Raw genomic sequence first — 25,410 nt, 5'->3', positions numbered from 1 at the left:
AACTGAATTATCCCAGAAAAGTGCATTTTTGAAACTCTTTGTTATTAGGTCCTTTTATACCCCATGTTTCAATTATGACAATTTTTGGCAGCAGTGTATCTGCAAATATTATCTTCCTGTTTAACAGCAGGTACTACCTCCGATTTAATCAGTTCTTGACAACTAAGTTCTTCACAACTAAGAGTATCTGTAGGAATCCTTGACCCTTTACCAAGAGTGAAATTATAGGTGATCCTTATATAGTGTATCCTTTGCCCCAAGACTCGGGCTGTTGAAGGGGAGTGAGAGGAGTTAGTCTTTTGCTGTGCTCATTGTGAATTTCTTGTTTGATTTTTGTGTGTTGGTTACAGTTGAGTCTACCTCATTCTTACTCTCAGTTTTTACTTCTGGCTGCTATCAGTGTTGTCCTGTAGTCTTCACTACAGTTTCTGGTTTTCTCTTCCTAATTTTATATGGATGGAGAGTAGGGAATAGAGACATATTATTAGAATTAAGCACTGAGCTGTGTTTAAAGCATGAATGCATTTGAGGGTTAATATTTGTATAAATTAACAAAAACAAGTTTAATTCATTTGGGACCTTCTTGATGGCAGGCTCATCTGGATTTCAGGAGCCCTCTTATTTTTTTTCCTTACCTTGTTTATGGGCTTCCCTGGTGACTCAGATGGTAAAGAATCTGCCTGCAACGCGGGAGACCCATGTTCAGTCTCTGGATCGGGAAGATCTTGTCTCTGGGTCGGGAAGATCTTAAATGTGTATTTAAAATACTTTAATTTTTAAAAGAGCAAGTCTGCTAGAGCATATTGATATTAAAGAAGAGGGAAGAACAAAACACAGAAATTAATTATTCCTAAATGGATTTTTTTCCCCTTCTTTCTGAACTAGTGAACCATAAATTTGGGTAACACCTATTAGGCATAAAGGAGAGAAGCAGCTTAGTTTTCTATATGTTGTATAAATGTCAATTCAACTTATATTTCATAAAGAGTTCTGAGCTGAACAAACTGTTTCTTTATTATTCCTAAACTCTTTCATGAAATTTTGGAATATGTTTATACCTGTGTCCTGAATTCTTAGAGTAAATTTTGTAATAACCAAAATGAAATTGTTATGTTATTCTTGCTTTTTACTTAATATAAGTTAAATCCACTCTGTTAGTAAGTAATACATAAGAAAGCAAACTGGTAAGGTAAGATCAATAATAAATACAGGTTGCAAAGAAAGGATTAAAAAAATTTTTTTTAAAGACAGGAAAAGTATAGAAAATAATATTGCAGTATAAAAATTGTATACTGCATTTTATCATTTTTCAGTAAAAATATTTACAGATGAGATTATAGATCAGATTCAGGTGTCCCACATTCCCCTTCTAAGACTTTATACTCCATGTCTACCCAGTATTAAGCATGATCATAACCTTGATTAATATCCTTTCAGTCATGTTCCTATATTTTTACTTGTTTTTACATATTTTATATATTACATGCTCATATACTATGCATAGAAAGATATTTTATAGTGCGAATCTATTTATGATTTTTTTTTTAAAATCTCATCATTGTGTTTGAAATATGGCCTCACTGGTACATATAGATCTAGATGACTCATGTTAATGGCTGTGTAATAAACCATACCAGTAACATATCGCACTTTATCCATTCTCCTGCTGATAGTTACTATTGTAAACAGTTTTAAAGCTTCCTTTATTCATGTTTCATGGCAAAAATGTGGGAGACTCTACTCTGTATAACTTCTGTGTTGTACATTGCAGGTTCAGTGCTAGATTTTTCTTGAGAGAGGTTGTACCACTGTATATTCTTACAAGTAAAGTCTCATTTTCCATATCACTCTAATAGTATCCACAGGCTGGTTTTGTTCTTTTGATGGCTATGACAAGGTTTTTCATTGTAATTTTTTTTTATATTGAAGTATAACCTACGTTCAGAGAAGTTTACATAGAATAAGTACACATCTTGAATTGTCACAGAATGAACACATTCATATAATCAGCACCAAGATTAGGAAATATTACCAGTACCCTAGAAAGCCCCCCTTCATGTGCCTCTCCAGTTACTGTCTACCTCTCTACCTAACACTGTCATTTACTTTTGTATATATTTTGTATACACTGTATAAATGGAATCGTGTATTCATGAGCTCTTTTGTGTGTATTTCTTTTCATTCAAGTTTATGAGATTCTTCCATGTTGTTACCAGCTAGTTATAGATTGTTCATTCTCACTGTTGTAGAGTATAACATTGTGTGACTATACTATAGTTTTAAAATCTTTTCTAGTGTTATGGACATTGAGATAGTTTATAGTTTGAGTTATGTTAGTGTTGCTGTGAACATTCTAGTAAATGTTGGTGAAAATATGAGTCCCCCCTTTTTTTTATATTTAATGAGGAGTATAATTACTGATTTTCTCTTGTAATTTACATTCCCTTGATATTAATAACGAGTTAGATTCTCTTCAAACTTTTCTTATTTGCCTGTCTTTTTCTTCATTGATTTGTAGGAATATTTTGTATATTTATTATGTGCATTGGAAATATCTTTAACCAACCTGTGGCTTATCATCTGTGTTTTTTTATGGTTTCATTTGTTGTATTTAATTTTTAAATATTGATGACAAGTTCTTCATTATTTTTCTTTATACATTTTTGCTTTATATGTCAGATTGGGACCTTTGTCTACCGTATGAATTAGAATCAGTGTTTTTACTTGTCACTGTGATTGAGATTGCTTTGAATTTAGAGATTGATTTGAGCATGATGGTTATAGTACTGCTGGGGTGATTAAATAAGGAATATACATGTAGAGCTGGGTACAAGTAAATGCTCAACGTATTTTAGTTATTGTTAAAAGTATGGCAGATGACTTTCTAAGGATTGCTTTATTCTAACTCTTGACATAGTTATTCAGTCTCGGTCATCTAATTTCTCAACCTGTCCATAGCTTAGAAGTGGCAAAAATTAAAAAAAAAAAAAAAAGATTACATAACCTGTGAGTTCATTTTTTGATTAGACAGACCTGTACCACATCTAAGTGTAAGTGATCAGAGAATAAGGTGGACTAAGAATAAGAGATAAAGTGAATAAGATGTAACCTTGTGTTTGAGAATCTAGGTCTGCTCGGAAAGACAAACATAAAAAGTAATTCTTTGATTCCCACAGGTTTGCTCTTTCATTTTATGGTCTTGTAGCACTTTATGTTCTTCACAGTTGTATGTTTATACTTTTCAGTATGGTTATTTGATTAATGTCTGTTTTTCTTACTAGCTTTCAAGCTTTATATTTGTCACTTATTATCATAGTCCTCCATGTCTAGAGCAGAGATTTGAAAACCGTAATCTGATGCCTTAACTTCTCAGTGGCCTGTTTCTCTATGGCCCTTCAAACTAAGAATGTATATTACATTTATAAAAGGTTATTTTTTTAAAACTATAAACCATGCCATGTAGAGCCACCCAAGACAGACAGGTCATGGTGGAGAGTTATGACAAAATGAGGTCCACTGGAGAAGGGAATGGCAAACCACTTCATTATTCTTGCCTTGAGAACCCCATGAACAGGATGAAAAGGCAAAAAAGATACGACACCGAAAGATGAACTCGCCAGGTCATAGGTGCCTAATATGCTACTGGAGAAGAGTGGAGGCATAACTCCAGAAAGAATGAAGAGATGGAACCAAAACAAAAACAGTGCTGAGTTGTGGACATGATTGGTGATGGAAGTAAAGTCTGATGCTGTAAAGAACAGTATTGCAGGGGAACCTGGAATGTTAGGTCCATGAATCAAGGTACAGTGGAAGTGGTCAGACAGAAGATAGTAAGAGTGAACATTGACATTTTAGAAATCAGTGAACTAAAATGGACTAGAATGGGCGAATTTAATTCAGATGACCATTATATCTACTACTGTGGGCAAGAATCCCTTAGAAGAAGTGGAGTAGCCCTCGTAGTCAACAGAAAAGTTTGAAATGCAGTACTTGGGTGCAGTCTCAAAAACAACAGAATGATCTCTATTCATTTCCAAGGCAAACCATTCAGTATCACAGTAATCCAAGTCTATGCCCCAAACAGTAATGCCAAAGAAGCTGAAATTGAACGGTTCTATGAAGACCTACAGACCTTCTAGAAATAACAGCAAAAAAAGATGTCCTTTTCATCATAGTGGACTGGAATGCGAAAGTAAGTAGTCAGGAGATAACTGGAGTAACAGGCAAGTTTGACCTTGGAGTACAAAACGAAGCAGGGAAAAGGCTAACAGTTTTGCCAAGAGAAAGCACTGGTCATAGCAAACACGCTCTTCCAACAACACAGGAGAAGACTCTTCACATGGACATCACCAGATGGTCAATACCGAAATTAGATTGATTATATTCTTTGCAGTTGAAGATGGAGAAGCTCTATACAGTCAGCAAAACAAAATCGGGAGCTATCTGTGACTCAGATCATGAACTCCTTGCAAAATTCAAACTTAAACAGAAGAAAGTAGGGAAAACCACTAGACCATTCAGGTATGACCTAAATCAAATCCCTTATGATTATACAGTGAAAGTGACAAATAGATTCAAGGGATTAAATCTGATAGACAGAGTGCCTGATGAACTATGGATGGAGGTTCTTGATATTGTATAGGAGGTGGTGATCAAACCCATCCCCGAGAAAAAGAAATGCGAAAAGGCATAATGGTTGTCTGAGGAGGCCTTACAAATAGCGGAGAAAAGAAGAGAAGGAAAAGGCAAAGGAAAAAGGAAAGATATACCCTTCTGAATGCAGAGTTCCAAAGAATAGCAAGGAGAGATAAGAAAGCCTTCCTCAGTGATCAATGCAAAGAAATAGGGGAAAACAACAGAATGGGAAAGACTAGAGATCTCTTCAAGAAAATTAGAGCTCCAAGGGAGCATTTCATGCAAAGATGGGCTCAATAAAGGACAGAAATGGTATGGACCTAATAGAAGCAGAAGATATTAAGAAGAGGTGGCAAGAATACACAGAGGAACTATACAAAAAAGATGTTCATGACCCAGACAACTACAATGGTGTGGTCACCCGCCTAAAGCCAGACATCCTGGAATGCAAAGTCAAGTGGACCTTAGAAAACATCATTATGAACAAAGCTAGTGGAGGTGATGGATTTCCAGGTGAGCTACTTCAAATCCTAAAAGATAATGCTGTGAAAGTGCTGCATTCAATATGTCAGCAAATCTGGAAAACTCAGCAGTGGCCACAGGACTAGAAAAGATCAGTTTTCATTCCAATCCCAAAGAAAGGCAGTGCCAAAGAATGTTCAAAATACCACACAAAGGCACTCATCTCACATGCTAGTAAAGTAATGCTCAAAATTCTCCAAACCAGCCTTCAACTGTATGTGAACCAAAAACTTCAAGAGGTTCAAGGTGAATTTAGAAAAGACAGAGGAACCAGAGGTCAAATTTCTATGATCATTGGATCATAGAAAAAGCAAGAGAGTTCCAGAAAAATATCTACTTCTACTTTATTGACTATGCCAAAATCTTTGTGTGGATCACAACAAACTGTGGAAAATTCTGAAAGAGATGTGAATACGAGACCACCTTACCTGCCTCCTGAGAAATCTGTATGCATGTCAAGAAGCAACAGTTAGAACTGGACATGGAACAACAGACTGTTTCCAAATTGGAAAGGGATATGTCACCCTGCTTATTTAACTTATATGCAGAGTATACTGGGACGGATGACTCACAAGCTGGGATCAAAATTGCTGGGAGAAATATCAGTAACCTCAAATATGCAAATGACACCACCCTTATGGCAGAAAATGAAGAGGAATTAAAGAGCATCTTGATGAAGGTGAAAAGAGGAGAGTGAAAAAGTTGGCTTAAAGATCAATGTTCAAAAAACTAAGATCATGACATCTGGTGCCATCACTTCATGGCAAATAGATGGGGGGAACTATGGAAATAATGACAGACTTTATTTTCTTGGGTTCCAAAATCACTGCAGATGATGACTGCAGTCATGAAATTAAAAGATGCTTGCTCCTTGGAAGAAAAGCTATGATGAACCTAGACAGTATACTAAAAAGCAGAGACATTACTTTGCTGACAAAGGTCCTTTTAGTCAAGGCTATGGTTTTTCCAGTGGTCATGTATGGATGTGAGAGTTGGACTATAAAGAAAGTTGAGTGCCGAAGAATTGATGCTTTTGAACTTGGTGTTGGGGAAGACTCTTGAGAATATGTTGGACAGCAAGGAGATCCAAGCAGTCCATCCTAAAGGAAGTCAGTCCTGAAAGTACATTGGAAGGACTGATGTTGAAGCTGAAACTCCAATACATTGCCCACCTGATGCGAAGAACTGACTCATTTGAGAAGACCATGATGCTGGGAAAGATTGAAGGTAGAAAGAGAAGGGGACAAAAGAGGATGAGATGGTTGGATGGCATTACCAGCTTGATGGACATGAGTTTGAGTAAGCTCCAGAAGTTGGTGATGGACTTGGAAGCCTGGTGTGCTCCAGTCCATGGGGTTGTAAAAGTTGAAAAAGAGTTGAAAAAGACTGAGCGACTTAACTGATTTTTGTAGAAGAGTGACATAGACTTATGTAGCCCCCAAAGCCTAAATTATTTACAACCTAGCCCTTTACAAAAAGTTAGTTGATTCTGCCATAAAGTAATGTCTGGGGCATAATTGGTGTTTAATTAAAAAAAATACTTGAATGAATTCTAACACAAATAAGCTTTAAGTGAGATATTTACAGGCTTTGAAGAGATAATGACTTACCCGGAAAAAATTGCAAGTGTTTTCATAGGAAATGACCTTGGAGCTGAGTTTTGGAAGGAGTTTCTCTCCAGATGAGATAGGAAGAGGCATCTGATAAATGACATATAGAGATATGGGTAGAGCAAAGATGAACAAAGGCCCTGAACCTGCGAAAGGGCACAGGATGTTCAGAAAGCACAGGGAATTTGAATTCAGGTGGAATGTAATTTGTATAGAGGGAATGAGCTTGGAGGAAGTTGGGAGCAGTTTTGTGACTGACTATATCTTGCTAAGCAGTTTTGTTCCTTTGAAGACCTTCGAAAGGCATTAGAGGTTTGTAGTTTGTGAAGTCATAGGGTCAAATATATATTTTAAGAAGCTGATTTCTAGCAATGAGAGGATATTGATTGACTCTAGCAGTGAGTGAAGGAGGTCTTGGCTTAGAATGTGGTTAGGACACTTTCTTTGGTCTGTTGAATGAAAGTATTGTTGGTGAGGATGGACAAGAGGGACTAAAATCAGAATAAAATTAGAATTAACGAATGACATATAATTCCAGTTAAGAAATACTCCTGCCATCACTGCCTCTTTCTGCAGAAAGGAAATGAAGAGAGCATTTATTGGTGGTTCCTAAATTAAATGTTATTTTTGTTGCTGTTATATTTTAGCATACCTTTGTATATTCACTTGTATTAGTTTGTGTTATGTATTTTTTTTTTAAATGGGGAAGTAAAATTACCAGTTTTTTAGACAAGGGAATAATCTAGATGAAAATGATAGACTGATCTTTTAAATAGGGTTTGGAGTTGAAAATATGGCCACCGCGATGGACGAGGACCTGGAAGAGGAGCTGGATGAGAAGGACGAGAAGTCCATGATGTGCCCTCCTGGCATGCACAAGTGGAAGCTGGAGCAGTGCATGGTGTGCACCGTGTGCGGAGACTGCACGGGCTACGGGGCCAGCTGCGTCAGCAGCGGGCGTCCAGACAGAGTCCCTGGAGGGTAAGAGAGTGCGCAGTACTCGAGAGGGAAAGTAATAGTGGAAAATATGCCAAACCCTTTTTCACAGTTACGCTTGAGTGTATTCTGTTGTGTTGTTTCTTACAAAGCATATTGGCAGACACCTATAATTCTTATATTTATTTTCTATTGTAATAATTTCTAAGTCATTCTTATTTTATTTAAGGTGCTTCTCTTTCATTTAATTTGTTTAAACCTTTATTATTTACCCCCCGCCAAGTCCTCAGTTCATTACTTAAATTTTTATTTCACAAAAAAATGTACAGAGCTTTTTTTGTATATTGATGAATCTGTTTCTATGGAGTGTATCCCCAGGACTATTATTGTTTGTTTAAAAAGTATTGGTTTTTGTTTTGGTTTTGATGGTGGTTTCTGTTTTGTTTTAATTTGTTTATTTATTTTAATTGGAAGCTAATTACAGTATTGTGGCGGTTTTGGCCATACATTGGCATGAATCAGCCATGGGTGTACATGTGACCCACCAAACTGAAGCCCCCTCCCACCTTCCTCCCCACCCTATCCCTCTGGGTTGTACCAGAGCACCAGCTTTGAGTGCCTGCTTCATGCATCGGACTTGCACTGGTCATCTGTTTTACATATGATAATATACATGTTTCAGTGCTATTCTCTCGTATGGTCCCAACCCTTGCCTTTTCCCACATAGTCCAAAAGTCTGTTCTTTACATCTGTGTCTCTTTTGCTGTCTTGCATATAGGGTTGTTGTTACCATCTTTCTAAATTCCATATATATGTGTTAATATACTGTATTGGTGTTTCTCTTTCTTTCTTACTTCCCTCTGTATAATAGGCTCCAGTTTCATCCACCTCATTAGAACTGACTCAGATGCATTCTTTTTTATAGCTGAGTAATATTCCATTGTGTATGTGTACCACAACTTCCTTATCCATTCATCTGCCAGTGGACATCTAGGTGGCTTCCATGTCCTAGCTATTGTAGAGAGTGCTGCAGTGAACATTGGGGTTCATGTGTCTCTTTTAATTCTGGTTACCTTGCTGGTTATTTCTTTAAAAAGATGAACGGTTTCTGTTTCCACTAATAACAGAAGAAGGCACACTTTTGAAATACTGCCATAGTGGCTCATATAGTTATTTAATGTTGTCAGCTCAGTGGATGTAAAGTGATGTCACATCAGTATTTTCATTCATATTTCCATGACTCACACTTCTCCTGGCTTTTTAAATATATTCTTCTGTGAGTTTTTTATTGAAAGTCTTTGCCTGTGTTAACAATTGGAAGGTGTTCTCTGAATATTCTTAGTTTTAAGCATTTTCTGTTTTCTCTGTACACGTTTCCCGATTTACTGATGATCATTTAGCTAAATTAGCCTATATTCTATTATGCAGAAGCATTTAAACATTTTTTATAAGCAAATGTTTTTCTTTGAAATTTTTGAATTTTTTATCTAGACTAGAAAGGTGTCTCAATTTCTAGTTGATTATATGATATTTAGAATTGATTTTTATGGTAGTAAATAATTCCATTCAGTAACATGATGTGTTTTTCTACTTATTCATATTTTATTTTTATTTTAATTGGAGTATTCAGTTCAGGTCAGTTAGTTCAGTCGCTCAGTCATGTCCGACTCTTTGCGACCCCATGAATTGCAGCACGCCAGGCCTCCCTGTCCATCACCATCTCCTGGAGTTCACTCAGACTCACTTCCATTGAGTCCGTGATGCCATCCAGCCATCTCATCCTCGGTCATCTCCTTCTCCTCCTGCCCCCAATCCCTCCCAACATCAGAATCTTTTCCAATGAGTCAACTCTTCGCATGAGGTGGCCAAAGTACCGGAGCTTCAGCTTTAGCATCATTCCTTCCAAAGAAATCCCAGGGTTGATCTCCTTCAGAATGGACTGGTTGGATCTCCTTGCAGTGCAAGGGACTCTCAAGAGTCTTCTCCAACACCACAGTTCAAAAGCATCAATTCTTCAGCGCTCAGCCTTCTTCACAGTCCAACTCTCACATCCATACGTGACCACAGGAAAAACCATAGCCTTGACTATACGGACCTTTGTTGGCAAAGTAATGTCTCTGCTTTTCAATATGCTGTCTAAATTGGTCATAACTTTTCTTCCAAGGAGTAAGTGTCTTTTCATTTCATGGCTGCAGTCACCATCTGCAGTGATTTTGGAGCCCCCAAAAATAAAGTCTGACACTGTTTCTAGAGTTTCCCTATCTATTTCCCACGAAGTGATGGGACCAGATGCCATGATCTTCGTTTTCTGAATGTTGAGCTTTAAGCCAACTTTTTCACTCTCCTCTTTCACTTTCATCAAGAGGCGTTTTAGCTCCTCTTCACTTTCTGCCATAAGGGTGGTGTCATCTGCATATCTGAGGTTATTGATATTTCTCCCGGCAGTCTTGATTCCAGCTTGTGTTTCTTCCAGCCCAGCGTTTCTCATGGTGTACTCTGCATATAAGTTAAATAAGCAGGGTGACAATATACAGCCTGGACATACTCCTTTTCCTATTTGGAACCAGTCTGTTGTTCCATGTCCAGTTCTAACTGTTGCTTCCTGACCTGCATACAGATTTCTCAAGAGGCAGGTTAGGTGGTTTCGTATTCCCATCTCTTTCAGAATTTTCCACAGTTTATTGTGATCCACACAGTCAAAGGCTTTGGCATAGTCAAGAGAGCAGAAATAGGTATTTTTCTGGAACTCTCTTGCTTTTTCCATGATCCAGCGGATGTTGGCAATTTGATCTCTGGTTCCTCTGCCTTTTCTAAAACCAGCTGGAACATCAGGGAGTTCGCGGTTCACGTATGCCTGAAGCCTGGCTTGGAGAATTTTGAGTATAGTTGATCTATAATGTTTTGTGAGTTTCAAGTGTACAGCAAAGTGAATCTGTTATACACATATCCACTCCTTTTTAGTTTCTCTTTTCATATAGGCTTTTAGAGTATTGAGTTCCCTATACAGTAGGTCCTTATTAGTTATCTGTTTTATATGTAGTAGTATGTATGTGTCAATCCCAATCTTCTAATTTATCTTTAAATAAATTAGATTTATCTTTAAATAAATTAAATAAATTTATCTAATTTATCTCTTCTCCTTACCCCCCAATAAGTTTATTTTCTGTATCTATAATTATATTTCTCTTTTGTAGATAAGTTCATTTGTAGCCTTTTTTTAAGATTCCACATAAAATTGATATCATATATTTATCTTTCTCTGACTTAAACTATAATTTTAAAACAGGTCATGAATTTCTTTAATGCATGGATCTCTGCCTTCATTTATAGTCTTTTTCTAAGACTTCTTTATGGCCAAATATCTATTAATTTATGTTGAATATGAGTTTTTTCTATGTGGAATTATCAAAGATCATACTGAATACTAAATTAGTGGCATATAGTTTTCTTTTTAATTAATAAACTGTTGCAACTTTAGAAGTTCTAGAAACTGTCACTTCTAAAGTTGCATTATGCTTATTATATTTATCCTTTTTATTCTTGTTGGGTCTCCCCCCTCCCCCAGGATTCTGTTGTATTATCATTTTAAAGTTATTATGTGGATTTGTCAGAATCAGAATGCAGTTTTCCCCTAAAATGTTGGGTAGAATTTTGAGTTGTTGTTTATAGCTAATACAATGGGATATCCTTTGGGAGATGAAATTAATTATCATACATCTTTGTATTATGATAGATCTTATCTTTCTAAGATCAGATTATCTATGATAATTAGCCAGCTTTGGGAAGTAGGGGTAATCTTTTGAAGAAAAACTCAGAGTGAGACTAGCCGCTTCTTGATCTCTGGCTTCCTTATTTGACACCTTGTTAGTACTTAGGTGCTTCTTCCCAAATAATGTCTGGATTTACTATGAGTATATTTCTGGGTTTATAACTTGGCCTAACATAGTTAATTAGATCATGTGTGTATAATAGGCTGTTTCTTTTAGGCTATTGGAATATTACGATTTTTTAAGAATAAATTTTCTTTGGATTTTTAGCCTGTGTTAAAAAATATTTTGGCTTTCTTTGTTAAAGGATAATATTTCTTCTAGAAAATTGTATGTTTGAGTCTGTTTACTCTATTTAAACCCCTAACTTGTTTATTTTAAAATTTAATTTGGATAAAAGATTCTGTGTTGTTTTTTTTTTTTAACTGAGATTGAAATTTAGCTTTCTGGATTTCTCCCAAGCTATATTTCCATTTAAAATTAGGTGTTGCCAATCTCTGAACTTAAGCCGTTGATAAATATTGTAAATTAATTTCTGAATTCTTTAGTCCTTCTTGAAGTTAATTCTTATTCTTTATATACTTTTTCCAAGAAATATACTGTCAATTTCCAATAATTTTTTATAGATTTAAATGGACAGTATCTAACCACATCCAGTAATTTCTTTATTAGTCAAGCGGAAATAGATACATGAATAAAGTCAGCCTAAGAATAAACATACAGAAAACTGCTGTTACAAATGACTTCAAATATTACAAAATATTTTTAATGTTTGTGAAAGGAGAGAATGGGAGATGATGGCATGTAAAGGAAAGGAAGGGGTAAGGAGACAGAATGCATGAAGCTGGCAGGCTGAGCTCACTCCCTGAAGGCTGCCCACACCTCCTGTAACTTGTCTGGGAAATAGCAATGTTGTTTATGTGCTGTCCGTTTAGTACTAAAGCTGCTGGTGCCTCACTAACTATGAAAACTTCTAAATGACTGTTAATAGAAGCTTTGAAGACAGCAGAATCCATTTGTATTTTCTGTAGAAATATTTTCATTATGCCTGTTAGGTGTTTTTAGTATATTGATTCATACGGTTTAATTATTCATCTATTCATACCTTTTCTTTAAAATTGACAAATTCTGGTCTTCTGAAGGGGTGATTGCATTGCAGACTCATTTAAGCTAATCTTAAAAATGCAGAAAAGATGTTATAGAGTTTTAAAGAAAGAGAACGACTCCAGCTAATAATTAATTTATCTGTTTTTAGGATCTGTGGTTGTGGTTCTGGAGAATCTGGCTGTGCTGTATGTGGATGTTGCAAGGCTTGTGCGAGAGAACTGGATGGTCAAGAGGCAAGACAAAGAGGAATTCTTGACGCAGTGAAAGAGATGATACCTTTAGACCTTCTGTTAGGTAATAATTCTGATAGTTTAAACGATTCCTTGTAGACATGTTAAAAAACTAAGGTAATAGTTAATTATGTAATGCTGCTTGTTTCGTAACTGACAGTTTGTCATTGACTAAGGGATGAGTTGCTTTTTTCCTAAAATTCTTGCAGTAAAAATCATTTGTGTTTTAGACAATGTTTTTGTTAGCTTATTCTCTTGAATTTCATTTAGTTCTGTCGTATCTATTATAAAACTAATTGATTGATTGTCATTATCCAGCTGTTCCAGTGCCTGGGGTTAACATTGAAGAACACCTTCAGTTACGCCAAGAAGAAAAACGGCAACGTGTAATCAGGAGACACAGATTAGATGAAGGAAGAGGTAAGATATAGCTGCAGAGAAAATATGTATGAAAATCCATTTTCTTACACTGAGACCACTTAGAAGTTTATAAAATAGGCTGACTTGGTACAAAATTAAAATTAGTAACATTCTAGTAACTTATGAAAGTAATGTGAAAATATTTTGGGTATTTACGGTTGTGCTAATACATACATTTATTTCATTAGTGTGTCTATCGCTTAAGTCTGCCATGTTAAGAATTGTGCCATATGACAAGCATCAAAAACTATTATCAATGGCAACCTTTAGAAAAAAAAATTCTAGGCACTCTCCTTCACCTATATGTAGACATATCTACTTAACTATGAATGCCAAATTAGTTTAGTATTTTAAGTTTTGCTTTCTTACTCATTTGCAGTCATTATCATTTGGACATGGTCTTACCACTCTTCCTTCCAGTTTAGTGCATAAGTACGCTTTTATGTATCTTTCTGGAAAAAAGCTTATTCTGGTTATGTACAAGAAGGGTAAGTTAGATGGTCTGCAGGTTTTAATTGCAAAGATAGATGTATTGTTTATTTTTTCCCTACTGTTCTTGACCATTTCTCAGCCTGAAAAATACATTTAACAGTGATTATAAATATTTTATTATATATCCAACAAGCAGAGGTAAATATAAGTATTACTAAAGTTATTGTTGTCCAATAGATTCTTTTCTTTGTAGAATTAAGACATATTGTTATAAAGGTGTGTGATTTTATTTCTCTGCTAGGTAAAATTTTAATTAGAAATATTTAGTGATATTGTATATTTTAATATTTATTAGAATGGCATGATATTTGATACAGGAGATAAAACCTTTTACTCATTGAACCATCATTACAGACTTTTTAGGCATTCCATTTTTATATATAAAAGGGAGTAAGTATAAAATGTGTAGTACACATAGTGAATTCTTTTTAATAAAAACTCAGGTCATAAAACATCTGCTTAGAACTTGAAAATTGTTCTTTATAGTATCTAATAAGCAATGTTGAGGAATTGATACAGTGAATATTTGCTGTTAGTTTGGCTTTGTTTACATAAAGTCATTGCCTTTAAATGATATTTTAATGAGACTAATGTAGATATATGCTGTTATTTACATTATATAAATGTATGGGAAATTGCATATTAAATGTTTTGTAGAGAATGTGGTATAATTTAAGTTCTGATGCATAGTAATTAAGTAATAATTCCTTTTATATTGATGTGATTTACTCAAGGTTAAGTATCAGTGATGGATTTACTACCTGTTTTTTCTTTTTTTTTTGGAGATGTTAGCTTGAATCATACAAAATCACCTACAAAACCCCCACTTTCCTATGTGTCAACCTAAGTATAGTAGATCTTTATGATGACATTTAATTATTTGCCTAATGTGTATCTTTGGAGAAGGCAATGGCAACCCACTCCAGTACTCTAACCTGGAAAATCCCATGGGCGGAGGAGCCTGGTGGGCTGCAGTCCATGGGGTCACGAAGAGTCAGACACGACTGAGCGACTTCCCTTTCACTTTTCACTTTCATGCATTGGAGAAGGACGTGGCAACCCACTCCAGTGTTCTCGCCTAGAGAATCCCAGGGACGGGGGAGCCTGGTGGGCTGCCGTCTATGGGGTCGCACAAAGTCGGACACGACTGAAGCGACTTAGCAGCAGCAATGTGTATCTTAGTAAAATTTTACCTTCCTCTGTCAAAAGATATTCTCTTGGTACAGTATATTTCTGTATATCAGAAGCAATAAAAGAATATTGATTATGCACTGGTTATTCAACAAAACTTTGTGACTGCAGAATATTCTTTCGCATATATTTTAAGATGTATCATGGACCTTTAAAACATATACTCTTTCAAGTTTAAAAAAACTCCTTTATTAAATATTTATGGAAATTAGATTATTGTATCTGTGCTTTAACAAGCTTTCCAGGTGATTCTGAGGGTGCTGGAGTATGAGAACCGCTACTCTAGGGCGGTAATGTTCAAAATTTGTTCCATGGATCTTCACTCTCAGAATCAACTCGGGCCTTATGCTTTCTGCCTGCCTGAGGGTCTTCAATACAGATCTGAGTCACATGCACAGCATTCTAGAATTCCTGTTTCGTACATTGCTAGTGAGGATTGTTAGTCTTGTTTTGTCCTCATGAGGAACAGGAACGTCAGATAAATTTTTAGTACTCCAACTGCCACACATATAGTTGTCAGCAGCCCGCATCACCACCCCCGCGCCCCCACCCCCCACCCCGCCACCTTGGCTTCCACTTGATGCTTTTCAGATAACTAAAAGCAGTCTGTTGGCAATTAGGCTTGTTAGTAGTTGGCTTTGCTGCTGCTAAGTCACTTCAGTCATGTCCGACTCTGTGCAACGGCAGCCCACCAGGCTCCCCCGTCCCTGGGATTCTCCAAGCAAGAACAATGGAGTGGGTTGCCATTTCCTTCTCCAATGCATGAAAGTGAAAAGTGAAAGTGAAGTTGTTCAGTCGTATCCGACTCTTAGCGATCCCATGGACTACAGCCCACCAGGCTTCTCCATCCATGGGATTTTCCAGGCAAGAGTACTGGAGTGGGGTGCCATTGCCTTCTCCAGTAGTTGGCTTTACCTATGTTTAAATTTCAGGCTTTTGGGATTAGATAAAGTTAAATTATTTTACTTGATTTATCTATCTCATCCTGATTACCAAGTTTTTGTTAGCTGTTTTGAAGTTGATCAAAATTTTTGGACCTAGCTCTAGTATTAAAGCCTTACTTATTAACCTCAGGCCTGTTAATGTGTTTTAGCTGCTGTTTATGACGCAAACTCTTCTGTTGCTATTGAAACCCCCAAAAGCAGTGTGGTCACTACTTTTTGATAAAGTTGGAACTTTGTCTTTAATTGTTTTTATGCTCTTATTCTTCCAGGTAATTCTTTTCTTATATATATATTCTTAGGTACTGATAGTATTCATTTACAGATTTTATAATCTGTAAATTTTGAGTCTGTGTTTTAGATGAGACAGAGTTGATTGATACATGAGTGTCTGAGACTGGTTTAACAAGTGGAGTGCTTGTTCAGTTTGATTTTTAGTAGAACTCTTATGTAATCAGGTCTCCTGGGTGATTATATGAGTGCTCTTGTCTTTATATTCCTTCTCAGCACTCTGTTGTAAGGAAAGCTATGCTCAAATAATGCTGTCTACCTTTTCTTCTTTCTTCCCCCCTGCCAAATGTCAAATCAAAGTTTCATAATTGTGAGCTGTTGATAAATGCGTTATGTCCTTTGCCTGGGACAGTCCTATTTTATGCCTCCTGTTTGCCTGGGACAGTCCTGTTTTATGCATGTGGTCTGGACATATTACTTACAGAGCCCTCTTTTGCTCTCAGTAGAGAGTCTCATTTGAGTAATACGTTTTATAATTAGCCTGGCTATATTGCATGGTGGTTGAGAGTATAGGTTCTGAAGTTAGACTTTGGTTCATATCCTGGCTTCTTAACTTTTACTTGGAGTACAACCACCCTGAATCTCAGTTTCCTTACCTTTAAAATGAGGGTTGCAACTGTACTCACTTAAGTAAGGATGAGGATTAAGTGATATGCATGAAAATACCTGACATATATACTCATCCCTAGGTAAACATTTGATGGTGGTGATGATGAGGATGCTAGTGATGGTGGTGGCTATTTAATAAACTTCTGTTTTCTTTGGATTTGATTCTTTTCCTGCTCTGGCTTCTACTTGGTTGCTTTTCTTGCAACCCTGGGATGCTCATCACAAAAATTTTGATTATTAGTAACAAAACCCACTACATCTTCTATAAAATAAAGTGATTCCATTTTGATAAGGAAAAAATTCAGTTTCCCATACTTACAAATTAGAATGTAAAAATAAATGTGTCATAGTCTCTCAGTTTCAAAGGGATTGAGAAGTTATTGCTATTGACTTTTAAGCCTCAAAAGCCATTGTTTTCTTGATCTGACATATTGAATCCAGTATCAACTGATCTAATACTATATACATTAAAGTCCCTTTTTAAATAAAAATATTATAGGACACACCTAGAAAACATGAATAAGAAAAAATATCAATGTAAATTTTAATCCAAAGATAACTGCTTTAGAATTTTGGTATACTTCTTGAAGTTTTTCTATTTATAGATTTTTTGTTTAGATATTTTATATCATTTCTTACTGTGATGTATATTGGTATGCTGTTTTTTCCTCTTAATGACTGCAACATAAATTTTTCTGTGCCTTATTGCAATACCATATTACAGTATTATAGGAATTTAGGTTAAAGGTTTTCTAAAAACATATCCTTTAATTAAATTATTACTTTATTTCTTGGTCATCTTCTAGTCAGGTTTTATACATTTCCAGTTATAATCACTGACTGAATTTTATTTTATATATTTGCTTAATGTTATGGTATACACATTTTTAAAATTTTCTAGCAGTTTTTTTTTCCTTGCCTTCCCGTTCTCTTTTACAAAGCAAATGAGGTTTAGCCTACTAGGTATATTTGTGTGTCCTACTCTATTGAAATAGAGTCATGCAGATATCAACAGTTATGTAAAAGTTTAGCAGTTTATTTACAGAAGTGATACTGTATTAAATATACAGTTGTTTGCAGCATCTTTTCCCCACTTTACAATACAGCATGAGCATGTACTATATCAGTGAGTATGGACCTGCCACATTCTGTTAAATAGCTGCATAACATTTCATAATCTGTCTGTACCACAGATTATTCAACTAATATTTTATTGGTGGTCATTAAAATTATTTTCAGCTTTTTGTAGATTTTGCTATAATAAATATTCCTTAACTTATAGCCATTTGTAGTGGAATTTTTATTTATATAGTAGAGCTTCCCAGAGATAGAATATGTGGGCCAGAGAGTGTGCCTGTTTTAAACTTTAAAATGTATTTCAAATTATTTTTTAAGTGTTATAAGAATTTATCTTCTCAAGACTAATATATGAGTGGTGTTTTCCTCTAGCACCACCTGCCTTATATTATTTTTAATTTTTGGAAAATGTTAATGAATGATGTTTTGTCATTGCTAATTTAAACAGCACAGAAGCAGTTTTTTTCTTCATAAATTCTGTTTTAATGGCTTACTATTTTTTCTCTGAGAGAAGATACCATAGTTTTTTATTAACTCTTCTTCTTTTTGGATTGTTTTAAATGTTTTTCTATAATTACAAGTTATTAACATTTTTGAGCTGAAATCTTTAAAAAAAATTTGTTTCCTTAGGACAGATTTCTGGATAGATAATTACTGGCCCAAAAGATAATAATAATCTTAGGTTCTTGAAATGTATAATCTGTAACTTTCTGAAGGGAACTCCTTACTTCCCCACCCTCAAGATTCACTGGCTGCCCCTCCAGTTTTCTCTTAGCACACTGGAATAATTTCTTCTTGAATTTTGTGTAAACTCTTTCTCAGTCATTAGACTGTAAGCTTCCTGAGTCAGAGGTGGTGTCATCATATTTGTCCAAGTGTTCCTAGGACCTGTGCCTGAAGTTGGTTAATTTAATATGTCTTTGTCAACTAATTGAAAACATTTCATGGACTTATCACTCTCTGCAGTGAGGCTTAATAGTATCAAAAGACATTAATTACCTCTTTTGTATATTCATCTCCAAACTCATTTCCTACTACTCTCTGCCTGATAACCTTATACTCCATCCATTTTAGCTGTTTTTTTTTTTTTTTTTAATGACCATATAGTAATGTTGTTTATGTCTTCCTGCTTTTATAAATCCTATTCTTTTTACCTGGAATGCCCTCTCTTCTCTTCTTTCTCTCTTGGCAAACCTTTTCTCAGTCTTTGAAACTTTTTTAGTTCACCCAGGTTGATTTGATTACTTTTCATCCTTCAAGATACAGTGTGTACAGATTTCCTTTATAACGCTTATCAGAACATATTGCAGTTCTTAGTTTTCATTCTGTCTTCTCTGATGGACTGAATTTGAATGAAATCTGTGTCTTTGTCATTATATCTGTGATACCCAGCATCTGTGACATTGAAGATAATAAAAAATGTTTGGTGAATAAATGAGTGACTTAATTATGTAAGAAAAATTATTTTAGTCCATGGGATACAGAGTATTTTAGAGCCTGGTAACCTGATAGTATAAATGGTAACTTAAGTTGACTTTGAATGGTGCACTTTCTATGTGTGATTGCTTGTAGGCCTTCTGTGTTTATGTACAGAAAGGTCTCTAAAAAGTTTGAATTTATGAGATGCTAAAGAACTATGAATATTACGGGTATAATGCTTTTCTGAAAGAAATAATATCTCAGACAGACCATAGGAATTATAAAATGGTAATACAGCTTAATATTATTGTTATTTTAATATTTGTAATTCTTTTGTGTAGTTAGAAAGTGTCATATACTTTTTAGAGTGATTTATATTATCTGTTTTAGTAAATCAATTGGAAAATAGGGCATATGGATAAGAATGTGTTCGTATTTGAAATGTGCCTCATTTTGTTACATTTTAAAGGTGAAGCTTAGTTTATATAATATTAGTTTGAAATTGATTGATACTGTGTTACTGGAAAATAATGTTTAGCTCTTCTATTAACATTAAATTAGCATATTTCCATCTGTAGTAATCATAAGATATATTATTCTTGGTGTTTCATAGAATTGATGCTGCTTATGTTTTTTCCTGTATCTGGAGACATAATTTAAAAATATTTTTTCTACCCATTTTTAATGTTTAATGCAGGGTCTTTTGGTATTTAACATGACATTTTTCAAAGTTTATTACGGAGCAATAGTTTAACTTTGTCCCATTGTTAGAAATATTAGTCATAGCTAAAGATCTATAGAGAGTAACAATGAAATTTAATTTTAAATGTTCAGTATGTATATACTGTCATTTTCCTTTTCAAATACTGGTAACTCCTTAACTGTCAAATTTACTATTTTGAAATTTGTAAGCGTTTTTGATATTGCTAAAACTCAAGGAAACTGTAGTTCTAGTTTTATTTTCAAGCTAAACAGTAATGACGAAAACAGTTTTTGAATTTTATTGAAGTGAATTTGGCTATGAATTTTTTCTTATATATTGTATAAGTAGAAATGACTGTAATCTTCGTCAGGACATATTTATGTATAGTGTTATGTACACAGAGGGGCTTCAGAAAGAAATCATTTTATGAGAGAATGGTTTATGTTTCAAAAATGTAACTGGGTTTAGATTCCCTTCTTTATCATTAGTGTGAAATTGAGCTTATCCTTATGTCTGATTTTGTGTATGTGGTTACAGAAATCATACATAAAGTTAGATTTATCTTTTTAGAAAATAAAATACAGCTTACAAAATACTGCGTTTATAAAGCACAGTGATTTTACATTTATATATACACATGTATGTGTGTATGTATGTATATGTATATATATGTGTGATATAAATGTATATATATAAATATGTGTATCTCAGATCATAAGAATTTTTTGTTTTGTTTTTGACAACCTGTTTTCTTTGACAAAATGTAGTTAAATTAATAATCTCTGGTTTTATATCAAGAGTAACATGGATATTAAATCTTGAAGACCTTGTTAAACTTTAATCATTAATTTAAGACTGAGTTGGTTTTTGGTATTTTAAAAGGAAATGTATTTATTTTTAATGAATATATGGTTTACTAAGTGTGAATATATGTGATGTTAAAAGATTTATAGGAAAATTTGATTTATTCTGTTTGAACTTTCTGATTATCTATTTGAGACTATTAGTAACTACCTAGTAATATTATGAGTATAAAAGATTAGAATTTGTATTTTATTAACTGTACTTAAGATACTAAAACTTGTGTGTGGAATGGTGAATAGGTTATGGTTGGGAGCGGGATGTTAACAGAGGGGACTTGGGAGAAAGAATGATGTCCCAAACTTTAATTTCCATGCTTTTTGGTTTGAATTACTTTTGTTCATTGCAGTGTTTTCATTTTGTGAGCTTTTCTATGCACATACAAAATGTTTCTCCTCAGGCCCCCTTGTATTTGCTGGTCCTATTTTTATGAACCACCGAGAACAGGCTCTAGCCAGACTCAGATCCCATCCAGCACAGCTAAAGCATAAGCGGGACAAGCACAAAGGTATTTGGTCTTCCTTATCAACTAGGTGGGATGCTTTCCCAACTTCTTCCACTTATTTGAATATTGTCTCTGGGAAAATGTACAAACCTAATTCTTCTACTTTGCTTCTATCATTGTTATATAGCCTGAGGAGAAAGAACATGCTGAAAAGTGTACTGTTTGTCAATGACTGTCAATTTTATTTCACTGTATTTTTTGGTTAACTTTAATAAAAAGAAGACATTTTACAATGTATCTTTTTCTTTACCATTTCTTGTCAAATTTCCTAAGGTTTAGGAAAGGTGGAAAAATAATTACAGCTCTCTGTTTTATATACTTTATTATCTGCTCTTAGATGACTGTCATCTGGCATTTTGCAATCCTTTTTTCTTTTTTTAATGCTGTTCATTTGCTTCAGAATTAACGGAATTGCTAAATTCAGTGTATAGAGTGATAATGAGTTAACCTCTATGATGCTTCATTTGTTTTAATATAAAAGTTTATATATATAATACACATGATTTATTTGATATTTGAGGTTTAAAAGTGATAGATGTCAGTAAAGAGTAGACCTACTCTAGTCCTCAGAAACTGTCATAGGTCTCAACAGATCTTGAGTGACTGGCAATATCTTGCCATATAATTGTTTGAGATCTGAGTTCTAGATTAATTAAAAATATTCCTAAAGCAAGAATTGTTTAAACAAGAAATTATGGGTCAACTAAGATCAGGAAAGAATTTAATGCAGGGAACTTACAAATTTATGTATAAACTCTGCCTTGAATCCTGGCATGTGAACCAGCCACTCTTGGAATAGTACAACTTAGATTTAATATTTTCTTAAATGCCTGAAATGAACCCTGTAAAGTAGAGCAGAAGATTTTAAAAACACATATTCTGTACAAGTTAATCTAAGTAATATTTTCTCTTTTTAGGGGAAGGGCTACAGAACTGTTAACAGATGAATTTTATTTTTAAACTTTCACATGCAATATATTGTAATCAATTTTATTTTTATTTGCCTCTTTCAGTCTATTATTTTGTCACTCAAGGCAAAAACGCAAAACAAAAGAAACCCCCATTTTTAGTTAAGCCACAAATAGAGAACTATTCGAATTATATTCTGTAGGAATAAAAATTGAGATTAGTTTAAATCTAATGTGATTAACCATAGTAAAATTTGTGATTGTTTTATTTATTGGATGCTCTTAACAGTGCCATTAATATTTAAATCTAAGGAATACTATTTGGGGTATCCTTGCAAATTATTTTAGTTATTGCCAGAATTTCTGATCTCATATTTTCCACTATGCCAGTATTAGAGAAGCTTTTATCAGGTCTTTTTCTCACCAATTATATGAAAGTAGAGTTCTCCAATACTTTACCTGAGGTTCACTATTTACATTTCAATAAGCAGTTTAAAACTTTTTCAGCTCCATGTTAGTATGTTATAGACAATCATCTTTGTGTTTTTTTTTTCCAGAATTTAAAATAAATGCTAAAGAAGACCAAGGTTACAAATTTAAAGCACTTTTTATGATGTCGTACTGATTAGCTATAGAAACTTTTCCACTTCCATCTTGTCTGTAACGGGGTTATTTTATGGGACTGTAGCAACCTCTTTGGAAGGACTGATTTTGTAGTATTACAGTGTAGGGCCATTTTTTTTTAAATCATCAGATTGTGTGGTTTTATATAATGGAATAGTTTCATTTCTTTACCACCAAACGACTTTAAAGTGTAAGTAGTATTTTATCAAATGGTGTTCCATTTTATGTGGAAGGTATTCACTTAGCACTCACTGTAAACCCACAGGTTTGCTTTTTGTTGCTCCCTTTCCATTTTCTGTTCCTATCATTTAACCCCCTTGCCAGGCACTGCTTTTACTCTTGCTGCATATAGTCACAGTCTTTTAATAAGTTTATTTTCCTGTGTAATTTTTTTTTCTCTTGTGTCTTACTCTATTTATCTTCCACTGAGAAAGTCACTGTATTAATTGCTGTATTCTACCTTACATTTAATTATGTTGGTGGTACAGATTGTAGGATAATAATGATTTAAATCTTCTAGACTGTGACTTTCTTGTGAGGGTGTGTGGAGGGTAAGAACTATGGATTTATTGTGAACAGGAGTGAGTTCTAACATGGAAAGTTGGAGAGCATCTGGCTGATTGGAGAGAATTCAGAGAAGGTCACAGGATCTGTCAAGTTTTCAGGCAAATTTTGACCAGAGGCCAGTAGTGCATAAGACTGAATCAATACATAGAATTTGTAATCCATATAACATATAGTATTTAAAGAATGTAACTATAGATTATAAACAGTTACCTGAATTAACATTTGTTTCAGCTATTCAGTGCCTTAAATAGAAAAAAAAAATTTAGTGTACTACTCTCAGGAATATTCGAATTGTTCCAGAGATAGTCTAGAAGTGACTGACAGGAAAATCTGAGGGCACTCCTAAAATCATCTCTGTTTTACACCTGTTTTCTGTAGAGAAGTGGTATGGTGTAATGGAAATATGGCCTTTGAAATTAGGCCTCAGTTTTAATCCTGTTTTTCATTTACTACAACTGTGTGGTCATTCATAAATTTCTTAACCTCTTTGGTTTCAGTTTCCTTATCTCAAAAATAGGAATAATAATTCCAAACTGAATATGTTGATATGAAAATTAAATTGATATATATGTGTGTGTATATATATATATGTATATATATTTCCTTTGCAAATAAAAATTCTCCATGAATAGTAGCTTAAATTTTTCCAATTGAATTCTTTGCTTTCTTTTTTAGAATTATCTTAAAGGTACAAAATTTGAGATTGTTAAATGTATGATTAGTTTATTTTATCAAAAGATTTAAGATGTCAGCCATTTGATGGTGGTAAAATACGTGAGCCTTATTTTTGATCAATTTCTAAAGCTGCTCTACTATTTATTATTTTGGGCTGGCTATTTAATCACTCTAAAGCCTTGGTTTTCCCAACTGCAAAATGGAATAACAATATCTATTTCATCAGATTACTGAATTGATTAGGGAGAGCAACAGTAGTGAATATTGACTGAGCACTTTTCATACATTATTGCACTTATTTCTCACAAGACCTTGTGATGTAATGTGCCATGTTGTTATAGACGGGAAAACTAAAACTTAAAAAGATCCAATGTCAAAATTAAAAAAGAAAAATTTTTTAAAAGAAAGAGAAGATCCAGCATCCAGTTTTCATAAAACTGGCAAATGAATATATAGAGCCAGGAATCCAATCCAAGTCTCTTAGGTTCCAGCGCCCAAAAACACTTATCTACTGTGCTAATTAAATTTTCAGTGTTTAGCCAGAGATACTTAGCAAATTGATATTACTACTGCTTTGCTGTTTTATTTTAGTGATTTTGTTCCAAGTACTTACTGTTTCTGTGATACATTCAGCAATATGCATGCTTATAAGATTAGCCGAAAGGTATAGATTTAAATTAAAATTAAGGGTAGAGTCTTTTAGATACTGAATCTTCTTTCCTCTGTGTGTGTACACAAATAAGTGTAAATAATATATATACATGCCATACTTCAGAGACAAAACTTTACAGCTATCAGAGTTTTAATATCACATGATATATATATGAGCATATTCATGTTAGGGAAAAGATAGATGTGCCTAAATGGCCAATTATAAGAATATTTAGGCCTAACTTTCCTAAAAATCTGAGGTTTATTTTATTTGTCCTCAATACTTTTCTGAATAATGAATTTGAGCAGGATTAATCTTGCTAAATTTTACTTCCTAATTTTTGAATTTGCACTATACTCTTGACTGTTTAGGTATCTTTTTGCTTTGATAAACTTTTGTAAATTTCTAAATTATTAGAATTGTACTTATTTTTTAACTGACATAAAATTCCAGATACAGATATAAATATTAAAACCTCTGTCACTGCTGCTGCTAGTGATCAAGAATTTCATCCCTATTTTTTTCTTATAATATTTCACCATCTATAATAATTGACAAATTATTTTTATAGGTAAAAGTTTTGTTTAGATTAACAAAAAGTTTCCAGTATTTTTAATTTCTAAATGATAGTCATGACTAATTTAATCGCTATGATTTTAATCAGTAAA

The 25,410-nt window shown here is 34.1% G+C and overlaps 1 protein-coding gene across 1 annotated transcript in view; it reads left to right on the top strand.

The window, feature by feature from the left end:
- MYCBP2 (MYC binding protein 2) overlaps window positions 1–25,410 on the top strand; it is a 265,188-nt gene that overhangs the window by 78,910 nt on the left and 160,868 nt on the right. The window contains exons 15-18 of the mRNA XM_068984559.1: window positions 7,544–7,748; window positions 12,726–12,871; window positions 13,126–13,227; window positions 21,212–21,319. Coding sequence (XP_068840660.1) covers window positions 7,544–7,748; window positions 12,726–12,871; window positions 13,126–13,227; window positions 21,212–21,319 — 561 coding nt within the window. The remainder of the gene's footprint in view (window positions 1–7,543; window positions 7,749–12,725; window positions 12,872–13,125; window positions 13,228–21,211; window positions 21,320–25,410) is intronic.

This window comes from Capricornis sumatraensis, chromosome 12 (assembly GCF_032405125.1).
Source record: "Capricornis sumatraensis isolate serow.1 chromosome 12, serow.2, whole genome shotgun sequence".
Taxonomy (NCBI): domain Eukaryota; kingdom Metazoa; phylum Chordata; class Mammalia; order Artiodactyla; family Bovidae; genus Capricornis; species Capricornis sumatraensis.
This window is presented reverse-complemented; position numbering and strand designations above follow the sequence as displayed.